The 16,180-nt window shown below is 36.9% G+C and overlaps 1 protein-coding gene across 2 annotated transcripts; it reads left to right on the forward strand.

Annotated features, from left to right (window-relative positions):
- Positions 1 to 5,048: 5,048 nt before the first annotated feature.
- Positions 5,049 to 14,103, forward strand: fundc2 (fun14 domain containing 2). Of its 2 annotated transcripts, none has more exons than XM_063011643.1 (5): positions 5,049 to 5,129; positions 10,365 to 10,509; positions 11,642 to 11,717; positions 12,157 to 12,285; positions 13,583 to 14,103. In XM_063011643.1, the coding sequence occupies exons 1-5, from the start codon at positions 5,111 to 5,113 to the stop codon at positions 13,658 to 13,660; spliced, it is 447 nt and encodes a 148-aa protein (XP_062867713.1). In that variant the 5' UTR covers positions 5,049 to 5,110; the 3' UTR covers positions 13,661 to 14,103. The 2 variants fall into 2 exon arrangements, with proteins under 2 accessions (XP_062867713.1, XP_062867714.1); XM_063011644.1 differs by having other exon boundaries at positions 12,157 to 12,276.
- Positions 14,104 to 16,180: the final 2,077 nt, after the last annotated feature.

Consider the following 16,180-nt stretch of genomic DNA (forward strand, 5'->3'; position numbering starts at 1 on the left):
GATGTTTTTGGGAAATAACCCTTTAAAGCACATGCATAATAAGGCCATGGTATTCCCCCTAACAAACTCACAAGCAGCAAGCAGTTTCACTTTTATTAGTGCACTTTCGAATAAAGTGTGCACCAGAAAAGCTTTTTTATATACCTCAAATTGGTTGAATCTAATTTCATATTTTATTTTCATGCAATCTAGATCTTAATATTTTATATATTAGGCAAAATAATAATAATAATTATTTTTATTATGATATATATGGCAATATTTTAGTGATCTGAATTTGTGGTTTGAAAAACCTTCGGTGAAATCAGTGCAAATAAACTATTTATCAAGAACTCATCAGGATTAGTTTGGATGTGTTTCGCTGACCTGGTATTCAGTGTAGGGTCTGTGTGTTATCAAAATACAGCTACATCTGAATACTGGGTCAGTGATCATATCACATGCATCACATTGACTGTGTTTTATGTGAAATATGTTTAATTCCAAAAAATTTAATTTATTTTAATCAATGTGTCACTTTTAAAATAAAAAAAATATATAAAACATTTGGTGCTTTTTGAGTGTTTTTTAAATCCAATTATTATTATTATTATTATTATATATTATATATTTTATCATATTAAATTTTTTGGTCTTATAAGGTTTTCTACAAACCTGTAAAAAGGTTTAGTGTTGATTGACAGCAGGGTTGATTGATATTATCAACTGTCACATATTTCAGGTATATCACAGATTAGGTCAGCGGTATTTAAACTGTTGGGTGGCCTCCCATGAGGGGCACAAAGGGGCTGCTAAAAGAAAATTTGATTAGAACCAGATTTGTTTATTGATTTCAAAGTTTTACATGTCATTTTTTACTCAAAGACCATAGTTATGCAGTATTTTGTCTGCATTGAATTAATACAATGTACAATAGTGCAAGTCAGTTGCTGTGCCCTTTTGTATAATGCTTTTGAATAAGGGAGGGGCTATGGAAATTTATCAGTTGTAAAACGGGGTCTGCCAAAAAAGTGGGAATATTATTACAGCATTGAAGAAAACATAATGTAGACAAAGTTAGAATTTGTTAGGTGTGGTATCCATATATGTTATGCATGTTATGCATGTTATGTCCCTTGGAATTGGTTCACACATGCATTAACGATGGTTGGCACAAACATTGAAGCAACAATTATAAAACAATCTGAGCTTTAGGTTAATCACATAACTGTTTTTTTCTTTACATAGATCTTTTTATTTCCAAATTGTATAAGGACAACAAATACAATTGTAATTAATTTAATAAGTACTAATGTATAAACATCAACTTTCATATGTACTCAATAAATCTTTATTTCCACTTCCGAAAAATCCAGAACGTTAATAGGCTTCTCCAAATTGGCCCCTTGGTGAGAGTATGTGAGTAAGCAGGTAAGTTTTTGGTGCTGTATTATAAACTGGCACCATGCCCAGTATGTAATCCTGCCCTGAGTTCAGTGTTTCTGAGTGGTACCAGACCCACTCTTACCCTGACCCAAAGTAATTATTGAAATATTGAATTAGTAGAACTGAATGAATGATTTAATTTAATGAATGTAATGTTTTTGGAACATTTAAGAACGTTAAGAAACACTTTTATTATAAGTTTACTTTAGGTATGGGCTTAGACTCAATATTAATAACCTAAAGTAAGTCAGTGGGATGTCCCCAAAATTTAAACAGACACGTGTGTGTGTGTGTGTATTTAATTGCCTAATTTTAACCAGCTGGTCTTGCTTATACAGTATATGATTCTTAAATCTTATCTTATTCCATTACTATTAACATAAATTACACTTTCTGTTGAAAGTACTTCATGTTGGGTTTGTTTGATAGCAGAAAGGGCTGTTGTAATGCCAGAGCTTTTTTTTTTTTTTAAATAGCATAACTCCTGCCCTAAGTTCAGTGTTTCTGAATGGTGCCAGACCCACAGAAACTGACACAAAATAATTATTAAAATATTAAATTAGTAGAACTGAATGAATGAACATTTAAGAACATTAGGAATAACTTTGATTGCAGGTTAATTTTAGGGATGGGCTTAGACTCAATATTAATAACCAGTAGGTCAGTGAGATGTCCTCAAAATTTAAATAAACACGTGTGTGTGTGCATTAAAGCCACTTAACAGTAATATTTTGTTAAAATAAGCAAATAGACACAAGCCAACAGATCCCAAGTCTATAATTACACACAAGTCTATAATTTAACCAGCTGTTCTTGCTTATTTATGATTTTTAAATCGCATATACATCTTATTCCATTACTGTTAACATAAATTACAAAGTAGTCCATGCTGAGTTTGTTTGATAGCAGAGAGGGCTGCTGTAATGCCAGAGCTTTAAAAAAAAATAGCATAATTTAACAAAAGTTAAAAAGAAAGTTAATTGTCTTTTCCAGACCAGCTTTCTGAGATAAATGATGCACCTTCTTGTTTATGCTGCTTGATTTATACTTGGTAGATGAGTTTTCCCTCACTTAATACAGACCCATAATGTCTTTGGTCCACTTTTTCTTTGGCCTTTCTCATTCATTGTTTTACAGGGGATTTATTTCACTTTTTTACTTTTTCTTTGCTTTATTGTATTTAGAAAATGCTAAACTACCTCAATTTTAAAACATTGTAAGCCTGAGATGTTTTTAAAAAATGCCAACCAAGCCCAGTGATTCTATATGTTTTGTTAGGTGTTGTCTAGTGTGTTAAGAGTCATGTCATAGTACATTTGTGACAATAAGCAGGTTAACACATGCCAACCAACCACACCTATATCCAGACTATCTTTTTGTTACCCAGCTGGCACTACTTACAATTACACTTTAAATGTCCTTAAATCTATTTCATTATATATTTATTGGTGGCACAGTGGTGCAACTGGTGCTACAAGGCAATGTGGGCACCTGGGTTTGATCATTGCCCACTGTTACTGTTTTACTTCTACTAATCTAAATAAAACAACCCCAAAACATTATTTAGTTTACAGATGGCCACCCACATGTTACACTTTTCCAGCTCTTAAACAAACTAAAATGCTTTGGCATAACCTGAAAAGGGCTAACTTTAAAAGTGTCATGAGGAAATTTATTTATGGTTCACAAGCTTTTGTATGTAATTTCTTAGGCAGGTGCTGAATGTCCTCACAATACAGGTTGGTTTGCTGCACCCACACTACCACGTGCCACTCATCTTACTGAAATATGATTATCTTTACCATCATCTATATCCAAACTGGGGTTGTTATAAACCTAGAAGAAGAACAAAAGACATACATGAGTGTTCATCAATCAACAGTAACACAAACTGTTTACAAATAGACACATTTCTGTACTCGAAAAGAAAAGCATTAAAACAAGATTCGGTTTTGTTTATGTATCCACTAAACATAAAGCACAGACAAGGCACCAATCCATCACTCATTCAGTTTCACTAAAAGGTACTTCAGACTAATTTAGCCGCTCCACCTTTCAAATTCAGCCGCTCTAGCTTTTTAATTGAGCTGCTCTACCATTCTAATTGAGCTGCTCTACCTTTCTAATTCAGCCACTCTAGCTTTTTAATTTAGCTGCTCTACCTTTCTAATTTAGCTGCTCTACCTTTCTAATTCAGCCACTCTAGCTTTTTAATTTAGCTGCTCTACCTTTCTAATTTTGCCGCTCTACCTTTCTAATTCAGTCGCTCTACCTTTCTAATTTAGCTGCTATCCCTTTCTAATTCAGCCACTCTACCTTTCTAATTAAGCCGCTCTACCTTTCCAATTCAGCCGCTCTAGCGTTCTAATTTTGCCAATGTACCTTTCTAATTCAGCCGCTCTAGCTTTCTAATTCAGCCGCTCTAGCTTTCTAATTCAGCCGCTCTACCTTTCTAATTTAGCCTCTCAATCTTTCTAATTCAGCCGCTCTAGCTTTCTAATTTTGCCAATCTACCTTTCTAATTCAGCCGCTCTAGCTCTCTAATTCAGCTGCTCTATCTTACTAATTCAGCCACTCTACCTTTCTAATTTAGCCGCTCTACTTTCTAATTCAGCTGCTCTACCTTTCTAATTTAGCCGCTATACCGTTCTAATTCAGCCGCTCCAGATTTAGAATTTAGCCACTCTACTTTTCTTATTCAGCTGCCCTACCTTTCTAATTTAGCAGCTTTACCTACAGGCATATTTTTGGATGGTAAACCAGAGTACCTAAATGAAACCTATTTATACAAGGGGTTAACACGCTAATCTTTACATAGGTTAAACAAACAAAGGCCTAATTAGCCCTTTAATGGTCTGCTCAACCATTTGGTTGATCTTACTTTGCATCTAAATACTAAAAAATAAGCTGTATTTAAAAATGTATCTACTCCTTGGTTGACATGTGTTTAACAGTTTTTAAATAATCCATGAAAGTTGCATCATTTTGTGATCATCTCTACTGTTTGGTAAAGGCTCATTAAACTGTGTGCACTAGTAAAAAATATTAATTGTTTGTTGTTGATATAGTCCCAAGAAACTAAGAAATGCAAATAAATATTTTTAAACATTATTTTTTTGGTAAGACCATTAAAAGGTTAAGCAGCTCTACCTATAGACATGTTTTGGATGATAAACCAGTGTACCGATCAGCCATAACATTAAAACCACCTCCTTGTTTCTAGACTCACTGTCCATTTTATCAGCTCCACTTACCATATAGAAGCACTTTGTAGTTCTACAATTACTGACTGTAGTCCAACTGTTTCTCTACATACCTTTTTAGCCTGCTTTCACCCTGTTCTTCCCTGTTCTTTCACCACCACCATGTCAGTGTCACTGCAGTGCTGAGAATGACCCAGGGCTTAACATGCTAATCTTTACATAGATTAAATAGCAAAGGTAATACTGAACCAATATAACTCTTATAATGTGTTAAGGCTGTGTAGCAACAGTAATTCCCACTATGTAACCAGACTTTAATATGTATAAATGCTTAAACTTTAGAACATGTATAAAGGTTCAGACTTGTATTTTGAAAGACCAGCAATGACGTCATTAGCAATTAGGAAAAAAGTGGTCACCGCAAGCGTTACGTGATTGAGAGGGTGTGCCCTGTAAAAACGTCCGGGTAGGAAACAGAAAACATGGCCGGGAAGAAAACAGGTAAGCTTTCACTTTCTTATTATTATTATTAAAACTCATTAATTGTTGAATCGTTTCTTTAAAAGATTAGATGCGGCAGCTGGTGTAAATGATATTACTAATCGTTGTGTTGGGTGAAGCGAATCACTTGCAGTTAATGATGCGAACAGCAACGTTGTATGTGACATGAAGTTACAGACTCATCAACACCTAAATAGAAAATAAAGACATTGTTTAAATGGCTTTTATTACGATGCACTGTTTACCAATTTATCTATCAGAGCCAGACCTGGACGTTACTGTAGCTACTTTGCTAACAAACTGCACTTTTATGGGTGGTTAAACGCAGTCTGTTATTACGTCTGTAGAAGCTTTGTCCTTCATTTGCGTTGTGGTTGGTGAGCCAGTAGATAAGAGGGGAACGTGTGAAAGACGGGAACAGTTGTCGCTGTGAAATTGCGTGTCAAGGACAGTCGAGCCTGTCAGGGTGCATATGGGGAAAACTGCGCTAGATGTTTGCGTGACCAAACTGCGTGCGTTCTGGGTGATTAATAAACAAACATGGCTGCGGTGTCTTTAAATAGCTAACTAGTACTGTACTGACCCCTTTAATGCTTCCTTCGCGTGATACCGGAATTGTTGTAATTACGAGTTCTGTTTAAAACCTTCGTTTTAAAGTTTGAAATAGAAGTCTCTGCAACATTTCGTCACAAGTTTCTACCATGGTACATGCTACAGTGAAGTACGACTTAATTCCAGTTCCAAAAAAGTCTGGACAGTCGTTTAAATGCCAATAAAAACAGAAAGCAATTATTTGTAAACCGCCGTGTACAAGCAATGAACTTAAGATAGCACAAAGAGGAGATATTCATTGTTTTACATTATATTTTTATTAATGTAAATATACACCAATTACTAATTTAGGCATTGTTTGTTTATTAGGATTTTAACGTCATGTTTTACACTTTTGGGTACATTCATGACAGGAACTGTAGTTACTTATTACACAAGATTCATCAGTTCACATCAGGTTATATCAAACACAGTCATGGACAATTTTGCATCTCCAATTTACTTCACTTGCATGCCTTTGGACTGTGAGAGGAAACCGGAGCTCCCGCAGTAAACCCACGCAGACACGGGGAGAACATGCAAACTCCACACGGAAAGGACCCGGACCGCCCCACCTGGGGATCGAACCCAGGACCTTCTTGCTGTGGGGTGACAGTGCTACCCACCGAGCCACCGTGCCGCCCTGACAGAAGCATTGTATCAAACACAGTCATGGACAATTTTGTATCTCCAATTCACCTCACTTGCATGCCTTTGGACTGTGGGAGGAAACCGGAGCACCCGGAGTAAACCCACGCAGATCCAAAACACCTGTTCCACAGGTGAATAGAAAACAGTTCATGCTATTATATGCTAACATGATTGGATGTAAAAGGAGCATTAAATGCTTAGTCATTCACAAGAAAATACAGGCAAATGTTCACTATTTTGCTAAAAAATATGTGTAAGTGTACAGAACAAAGTTTCCCAATGCATGACTGCAAGAAATGTAGAGATTCTATCATCTACAGTCCAAAACACTATTAAAAGATGTAAAGATGTCAGATAAATTTCTGTGACCAATGGAGCAATACTAAATGGGTGGGACAGTGGTAGCCTAGTGGGTAAAGCTTTGGGCTATTAACTGAAAGTTTAAAGAGTTTGAATCCCAGCTCTGCCATGTAGCCACTGTTGGGCCCTTGAGCAAGGCCCTTAACCCTCTCTGTTCCAGGAGCGCCATACAATGGCTGACCCTGCGCTCTGACCCCAGCTTCCAAACAAGCTGGGACATGCGAAAAATAGAATTTCGTTGTACTGTACTGTACAACTGTATATGTACAGTGTATCACAAAAGTGAGTACACCCCTCACATTTCTGCAAATATTTCATTATATATTTTCATGGGACAACACTATAGACATGAAACTTGGATATAACTTAGAGTAGTCAGTGTACAGCTTGTATAGCAGTGTAGATTTACTGTCTTCTGAAAATAACTCAACACACAGCCATTAATGTCTAAATAGCTGGCAACATAAGTGAGTACACCCCACAGTGAACATGTCCAAATTGTGCCCAAATGTATCGTTGTCCCTCCCTGGTGTCATGTGTCAAGGTCCCAGGTGTAAATGGGGAGCAGGGCTGTTAAATTTGGTGTTTTGGGTACAATTCTCTCATACTGGCCACTGGATATTCAACATGGCACCTCATGGCAAAGAACTCTCTGAGGATGTGAGAAATAGAATTGTTGCTCTCCACAAAGATGGCCTGGGCTACAAGAAGATTGCTAACACCCTGAAACTGAGCTACAGCATGGTGGCCAAGGTCATACAGCGGTTTTCCAGGACAGGTTCCACTCGGAACAGGCTTCGCCAGGGTCGACCAAAGAAGTTGAGTCCACGTGTTCGGCGTCATATCCAGAGGTTGGCTTTAAAAAATAGACACATGAGTGCTGCCAGCATTGCTGCAGAGGTTGAAGACGTGAGAGGTCAGCCTGTCAGTGCTCAGACCATACGCCGCACACTGCATCAACTCGGTCTGCATGGTCGTCATCCCAGAAGGAAGCTGACGCACAAGAAAGCCCGCAAACAGTTTGCTGAAGACAAGCAGTCCAAGAACATGGATTACTGGAATGCCCTGTGGTCTGACGAGACCAAGATAAACTTGTTTGGCTCAGATGGTGTCCAGCATGTGTGGCGGCGCCCTGGTGAGAAGTACCAAGACAACTGTATCTTGCCTACAGTCAAGCATGGTGGTGGTAGCATCATGGTCTTGGGCTGCATGAGTGTTGCTGGCACTGGGGAGCTGCGGTTCATTGAGGGAAACATGAATTCCAACATGTACTGTGACATTCTGAAACAGAGCATGATCCCCTCCCTTCGAAAACTGGGCCTCATGGCAGTTTTCCAACAGGATAACGACCCCAAACACAACCTCCAAGATGACAACTGCCTTGCTGAGGAAGCTGAAGGTAAAGGTGATGGACTAAACCCAATTGAGCACCTGTGGCTCATCCTCAAGTGGAAGGTGGAGGAGTTCAAGGTGTCTAAGATCCACCAGCTCCGTGATGTCATCATGGAGGAGTGGAAGAGGATTCCAGTAGCAACCTGTGCAGCTCTGGTGAATTCCATGCCCAGGAGGGTTAAGGCAGTGCTGGATAATAATGGTGGTCACACAAAATATTGACACTTTGGGCACAATTTGGACATGTTCACTGTGGGGTGTACTCACTTATGTTGCCAGCCATTTAGACATTAATGGCTGTGTGTTGAGTTATTTTCAGAAGACAGTAAATCTACACTGCTATACAAGTTGTACACTGACTACTCTAAGTTATATCCAAGTTTCATGTCTATAGTGTTGTCCCATGAAAAGATATAATAAAATATTTGCAGAAATGTGAGGGGTGTACTCACTTTTGTGATACACTGTATATATGACAAATAAAGCCATTTTATTCTAAATACCTGTGAGCTTTGATCCCGCTTCTAAAATTTTTATAACCACACTATGGAATACTTCAGATGCTGCTAGGCTTTTGGCTGCAGTACAGTTCTATTTCAGTAGTGTGTGTTCAAGAGTTCTAAGGTCACTGCCAAATGGATCAACTCGGCCATCTTCTGCCATATTTTCTAACATTGTAAGCTTAAAATAGAAGCCCCATCAAATAAATATATCACAAGAATACTATGCTAGATACATGAACAACCTAATTGATACAGTAATTAATACAAGTCCATGCTGTTTGTATAATTTGAAGGTTTGTGTAAAACAGTTGACAAATTGTTTAGTGAAATATCAACAAAATGTCATGTAAATGGGTATTGGGTGGCATGGCTAAAACAAATGGGGTTTTCTCTTTTTGGAAATCTACCAAGGGGCAGCATGTACTTTGCCTAGGGTGGCTGATTGTCACAATCTGAGCCTGGTAATTAACAATAATAAATACATTTATGAGTGATATCAGGTATATTATTGTGTGTTATAATATGCATCTACATAGAAAAGTAATTATTACGTTTAAAATAATTTACGTTTGCATGGGGCCAGTGATAGCTCAGTGGTTAAGGTACTGGACTAGTAAACAGAAGGTTGCCGGTTCAAGCCCCGCCACCACCAAGTTTCCACTGTTGGGTCCCTGAGCAAGGCCCTTAACCCTCAATTGCTCATTGTGTTCCGCTCACTGTGTAAGTCGCTTTGGATAAAAGCATCTGCTAAATGCTGAAAACGTAAAATGTAAATGTAGTTTATTGAGTAATGGGTTTGTTCAACACAGAAAAGGGATGTGTACATTTTCTTGACTGTACTGTGTACTTTAAGTGAATTATTGTTAAAGTTAGCCATTAAGGAAAACCGCTCGACCTTGACAGCAGTTTGGCTGGAAAAACATCATTTTAAATAGATATGCATTTCCTGAGGAAAACTGTGTACTGGCAAACAACTACCTGTACTGAATGGCATTAAAACTACTGTATGAAAAGCTTCCTGTTATTCTATGAATTATGTCATATGCTACATGGTTTGTCAAATAAAAAAAAACAAAGGATGAATAAAGAAGAAAGAAAAGCAAAAAGGAGCCTTATACAACATGTAAAGACATAAAACATTTAAAATACAAGAAAAAAAGCAATTATGAGGAATTAAGTAAAAATAGATTTTGGATTGTAAATGATCTAATGAACTCTTCTGAAAAAAACAGCACATACCAGCATTAGTTGGTAATACTAATCTTTTACAGGTTTAAACTGGTTATTGCTGTATTAAAAACACAACACATGCTGGTCACCATTAAGATCTGTAGCTTTGTGATGTTTTTAATCAGGTTTATTCTGTAGTTAAATTAAACTATTAAAGTACCCCCAGCTTTAATTATTAGTTTTTTAGAGCCAGTGCTTAGACCAGTGCTAACTTACCAATTAATTCAGAATAAAACCAGCACTGTCTATTTGTAACCAGCAGCAAAACCATTATATGCCAGCAACCAAAAGTGGTTAATAAAATTTGCATAAAATCCATAGACAAACACTGGCAGAATGATTCACACAAGTGCCCAGTGTCTTTAAAAATGGCACCTTAGGATACCGCATTCAGCAGCAGTGCTTAACAATTTTGGAGTGAATGGTAGCATTTTGTGATTGTTCACAGAATAGTATGGATGATCTGGTGAACTACAGCAGTTTAATCTTCTGTTTTTTGTTGTAACAGACATTGAAACTCTTGATGTGTTGGACTTGGCTGAGCATGTTAAGAAACAGAGGTGGTGGAGCAAAATGTTTGGCAACAACTCCGGTCCAGCTGCCGAGAAATATTCGGTAGCAACACAACTTGCCATTGGTGGAGTAACTGGTTGGTGAGTAGCAAAATGATAAGTATCAAATTTGTATTAAGCTTGATTGTGAAGTGTCATGAGATTTTAGCTTATTCAGTTGCAATGTTAGTGCTGGTTAACATTTTTTATGTTCGGTACAAAGTAACTAGAAACTAACAGTTACAAAAATGAGATTTTTGTCCATTTCTTTTTGTAAATCTTGTCCTAAAATTGTTATAAAGATCAAAAGATTGGCTTGATTTTTAGCAAAAATGCTACTTGTTGTGTATATAAAACCAATTTTTAACAAAACCAGGTTCACTTTGCACAAGAACACTATTCCATGTATAAATATGTATAGTGAATCAGTCATCATTCTACCTTACTTTTGTACATTTTTATTTTTAATTGATATAGTTGCCTTTACATGATGTTTATTATAACTGCAAGTGGGTTGTCATATTTTTCACTCTCTTATCACAAAGACCTTATTTTGGGGAGTGAGAGCTGTGGAAATGTTTGTTCGTTTAACTGGCTTTTCAGTCTCTGCACAGGAAGTAAAGGACTTTTGAAGTTCTTAAGCTTTTTAAGCATGGCATTGAAGTTTACAAGGAAATCTTCGCCCTACTTTGACCTTATAAAGACAGAACCTATTATTATACACATTATATATTATTATATATGCAAGGCCCTAATTCAAAAATATTAGGACTACTGTTAGATCCACAGACGATTCATTGGATCACTGTGTGGTTTGTCCCAACAATACAGTGTAAATTGTACGTCCAGGTGTGTGCCATTCCAGGCTATGTCCAGTCAGTTCAAATTACAGTTCAAACATTTGAACTTCAGTTCAGTTCTAGACACATTTCGAGGTTAATTAAGCAAACTGGTGCATTTTATCATAGTTTTGGGTGCCAAAGCAAATGATGTTTTTGAAGAGATAGTTTTTGATTTTTAATAAATAAAAGAAAAAAGTTTTTACTCAACCACTTATTTATAACCAGTGTAGGTTAATGGGTAAAAGTGGCAATTATATCCCCTCAAAGTCAAATCCACAACCCAAAGTTTGCAAAAAGTTAAGGGGTCATGATACTTTGTAAGTCCTATAATTGATAAATTCTAGCTTGGCAGATAATAAAAAAAATTTATTTGGCATGTGTTTATTTTTCAGGTGTGCAGGGTATATGTTTCAGAAAGTGGGGAAACTGGCAGCATCAGCCGTAGGAGGAGGCTTCTTTTTGCTTCAGGTAATTCAGCATGTAAGCTTGTAGCTATATAATGGAGGATTAGTGGCTTTGCTTAAGAGCCCAACAGTGGTTTCTTGGCAGTTTAAACTCACAAACTTTGGGCGACTGATCTTAACCACTGTACCAAGGAGGGCTGCAGACTAGCACATGCATCCTTCAACATGTATGACACCATCATGCTATTCACCAGACAGTGGTGGACTTCTACATAGAGTCCTAACAAGCATGAAGGAACATGCTATGCTCAAGTATTCCCTGCTGATCATTCTAGTTCCTTGACCATTTAATACTCTGTAAGACAGCCATGACACAGCCAGTTGTGTCTGTAGACCATTCCATCACCTTTTGTGCCAGCACCTTGACCATACTGTAGGAATCACCTAATCTTCCCGAATCAAACCCTTATTATTTAAAGTGATAACTATTTTTCCCCTCTTAGATCGCTAATCACACAGGCTACATCACGGTTGACTGGAAGAGAGTTGAGCATGATGTCAACAAAGCCAAGAAGCAGCTAAAGCTAAATGCAGAGAAGCCATCTAAAGAAGTTAAGACAAAGGTGGATGAGGTATGAGACACACACACTTATAATACTGGCTAAGTACACCATATGGCCAAAAAAATGTGGACATCTCGTCCAATGATTGAGGTCCAGCATTTTTGCCACACAAACTGCTAGCTGTGCAATTATATAAATTCAGAACACAATCAGATGTGCAAAAGTGGTATACATACTTTATAAATCTTTTATATGTGTTGTTTTTAGTAAAATAAAATAATTAGAGTGAATAAAATAGAAAGAATCGTACGGTATTGCCAAGTTCATTTCATTTTCATGTTTTACCAAAATCTTTCATCCTGGTCCGGGTTCACAGTGAGTTTGATTCCGTGTAATCATTGGCCGCAGTGAAGTAACACACCCTGGGCATATACCAATACATTGTGGGTTTATTGACCTTTCCCACATTCAAACATAGCCGATTCTGTCTGTATGAAGTGGCCGATACCACCGCTGGGATTTTGAACACTGGATCCCAGTGGCAGTGGGTTAGCATAATTTCCCACTGTGTTACCTAAGTGCCTCATTATCATGTTGATTAAACCAGTTTTACTTGCTGCATTATCATGCTAGAAGTAGTCATTATAAGATAGTAAATTGTGATCGCAAGTGTTACGCAACAATACTTGTTTTGGCTGTTTGTGCTAAATTCTGACCCCTCTAGACCAGGAAACATTTAGTTTTGGTGAGCCCTTCTGTTCTTTGTTAATAGCACCCAATGTGGCCAATCTGCCTAAAGGTTTAATGTATTATGTGTTCTTTTCCACATACCATGGTTGTAATTAGTGGTTGAGTTACTGTAGCCCTACTGTCAGCTCAATTTCCCTTGACCTTTTTGCATCAACAGACTTTTTTTACCTGCAAAACTTCCACTTATTGGCTATTTTTACTCCAGAGACTTGTAGTTTCTAACATACTCTAACCGATCTGTCTGGCACCGAGAACCATACCACAGTCAAATACACTCATTACATTTTTGCCAACTCAGATATTTGTTCATGTTAACTAAAGCTCTTGATTTGTATATTTATAATTGTATTCTGGCTGAAAGAATAATTAAAAAACATGCTTCTTTTAAAGAGGCAGTGAGTGTATTATACAGGGTGAGTCAAAATTATGTTAACACTTGAATGGCGGAAACCATTTATTCACAAAACATACTTCATACGGTATGTGTAAGATGATTTACAGGACAGTCTCAACCGGATACACATTTTGTGGGGAATAGATCCATTAGTGTTAACATAATTTTGACTCGCCTGGTATTTATTGACATTCACTCTTTTTGTTTCTTTGTTTTGTAAAGGTGCAGACGTTTGTGAAGAAGAACATTGTCCTTACAGGAGGCTTTGCTGGAGGATTCCTGCTTGGGCTGGCATCATAAATAGCCTGTACTGTGTTCCATATATGTTCTTATATACAGTATATTATATGCCAGTATAATGCATGCAACAGTTATTAATGCTTTTACATAACTGGTACACTGCAGCTTAGACTGACCTAACATGTTTTACCTACTTCATACTCTACATTGGAAACACAGCCAAGCAGGTTACATTTTTTTTGTTTTAAATATTTTTCCCTTGGATTTTGTTACATTTTATTTGAACGACATTGGGCTCTATATTGTGGTATAATTGCAAACTATTTAAATATTTGTTAAACAATGTACATAGATAAGGAGTGCTTTTAAGCGTCATGTAAAAACTGGAAGAAATGTAACAGATTTAACTTGTGAACCTTTTCCTGCACCAAAGTTGAGAAAAATATGCTCTAAAAATGTTCCATTTTCTTTCTCGTTGAATAAATATTTCAATTAGTCAACAACTTATGTTTTTAAAATGTCTTCTTGTTACCAGGTAGGTGAATTCCATTTTTAATATTATATATGAATATTAAAGCTGCACATATTGATCAGTATCTGAAATTAATGTCTTCAGTTTCTACACACTTTTGTTTATACAGTATATAACTTATACCAAATCTCACAAATGCAGGGACCAACTGGCAGTTGTGGGGCTTGAACCAGCAACCTTCTGATTACTAGTCCAGTACCTTAACTGCTAGGCTATAATCTGCCCACAAATGGTGCATCGATGACCTTACACCCTATCCACATACAGTAGTGTTCAAAAAAATAGCAGTGATTTAAAAAAAAGTGAATAAAGCACAAAATCATTATAATAACTTTTATTTCCATAAATGCAAATGCACTGAAAATACTACACTTTTAATTCTAAATCAAAACATTAACAACATGTAGCCAGTTTGTGTTCATCCTTTACAGAAAGTTAAGAAAAATGAATATTAGGCATTTTTCTTTAAAAACTCAAAAAATGTATCTATAACATGAAAAAATGTTTGAGGTTTCACTTTACTTTAAATTACTGAACTAATATTTAGTGGCATAACAATTGTTTCCGAGATCTGTGTTGAATGGAGTCGACCAACTTCTGGCACCTCTGAACAGGTATTCCAGTCCAGGATGATTAGACTACATTCCACAGTTCTTCTGCAATTTTGGGTTTTGCCACAAAAAAACGTGTTTCAGATATCAGAACACAAGTTCTCTCTGGGATTGAAGTCAGGGGATTGGGCTGGTCACTCTATTACCTCAATCTTGTTTGTCTGTAACCAAGATGTTTTGGGTCATTGTCATGTTAAAACACCTATTTTAAGGACATTTCTTCTTCGACATAGGGCAACATGATCTCAAGTATTCTGATATATTTAAACTGATCCATGATCCCTCGTATGTGATAACTAGACGTAACACCATGGTATGAAAAACATCCCCATATCATAGTTTTGTACCACCATGCTTTACTGTCTTCACAGTGTACTTTGGCTCGAATTCAGTGCTCGAGGGTCATCTGACATACTGTCTATGGCCACTTGACCCAAAAAGAACAATTTTGCTTTCACCAGTCCACAAAATGTTGAGCCATTTCTCTTTGGACCAGTCGATGTGTTCTTTGGGAAATTTGAACCCATTCAGGACATGTCTTTTTCTTAACAACGGGACTTTGCAAGGAGTTCTTGCTGGTAAATTGGCTTCACTTAATCATCTTCTGTACTCACTGGGAACTTCAGATGTTTCTTGATCTTTCTGGAGGTGATCACTGGCTGAACTTTTGCCATTCTGGCTATTCTTTGATCCATTCAAACAGTAGTTCCATACTTCCTTCTGCATCTTTCAGGTTTTGGTTGTCACTTTAAGGCATTTGAGATCATTTTAGCTGAGCAGCCTATCATTGCTGCACTTCTCTGTATGTTTTTTTCCCTCTACAATCAACTTTTTAATCAAAGTACGCTGTTCATCAGAACAATGTCTGGAACAACCCATTTTACCAAGTATTTCAGAAGGAAATGCGCTATGACCAACCTGTGCAACATTTGCAACAATTGACACCCATTCTTCTGCAGAATGAATGACTTCACCAATTGAACTCCTCACTGCTATTATTTTGAACAACCCCCCTTCAATCAATGCTTCGATTACTCAGAATGAACGGCATGCATGTCCTAATTGTTGGGTTTGTTTTGTTTTCAATACTCTACTACACTTTCAAGTAAATTTTTTGCTATGTAGAAATAGCATTTCTACTAAAAACATTGATTTATCAAGTTAATGGTGTTGGACTGCTATTTTTTTGAACACCACTGTATGTACAGTGAGTGAGCAAGGGAACTAGTGTGCTTATGTGTTTGGAATACTACAGAACCGACACAGTTGTGACAGAATTTTGTGGAACAGGTGTGGTAAGACACTGAAGCATAGTAAAAACATAAGATGCACAAGCACAGGATGCAGAAAACATTAATAGAATCTTGAACTATTCCAGCATTTGTGCATGTTAAACTTCAAAATTGTTTTTATTTAATAAATTCCTGATTTATTTAA

This window comes from Trichomycterus rosablanca, chromosome 16 (assembly GCF_030014385.1).
Source record: "Trichomycterus rosablanca isolate fTriRos1 chromosome 16, fTriRos1.hap1, whole genome shotgun sequence".
NCBI lineage: Eukaryota > Metazoa > Chordata > Actinopteri > Siluriformes > Trichomycteridae > Trichomycterus > Trichomycterus rosablanca.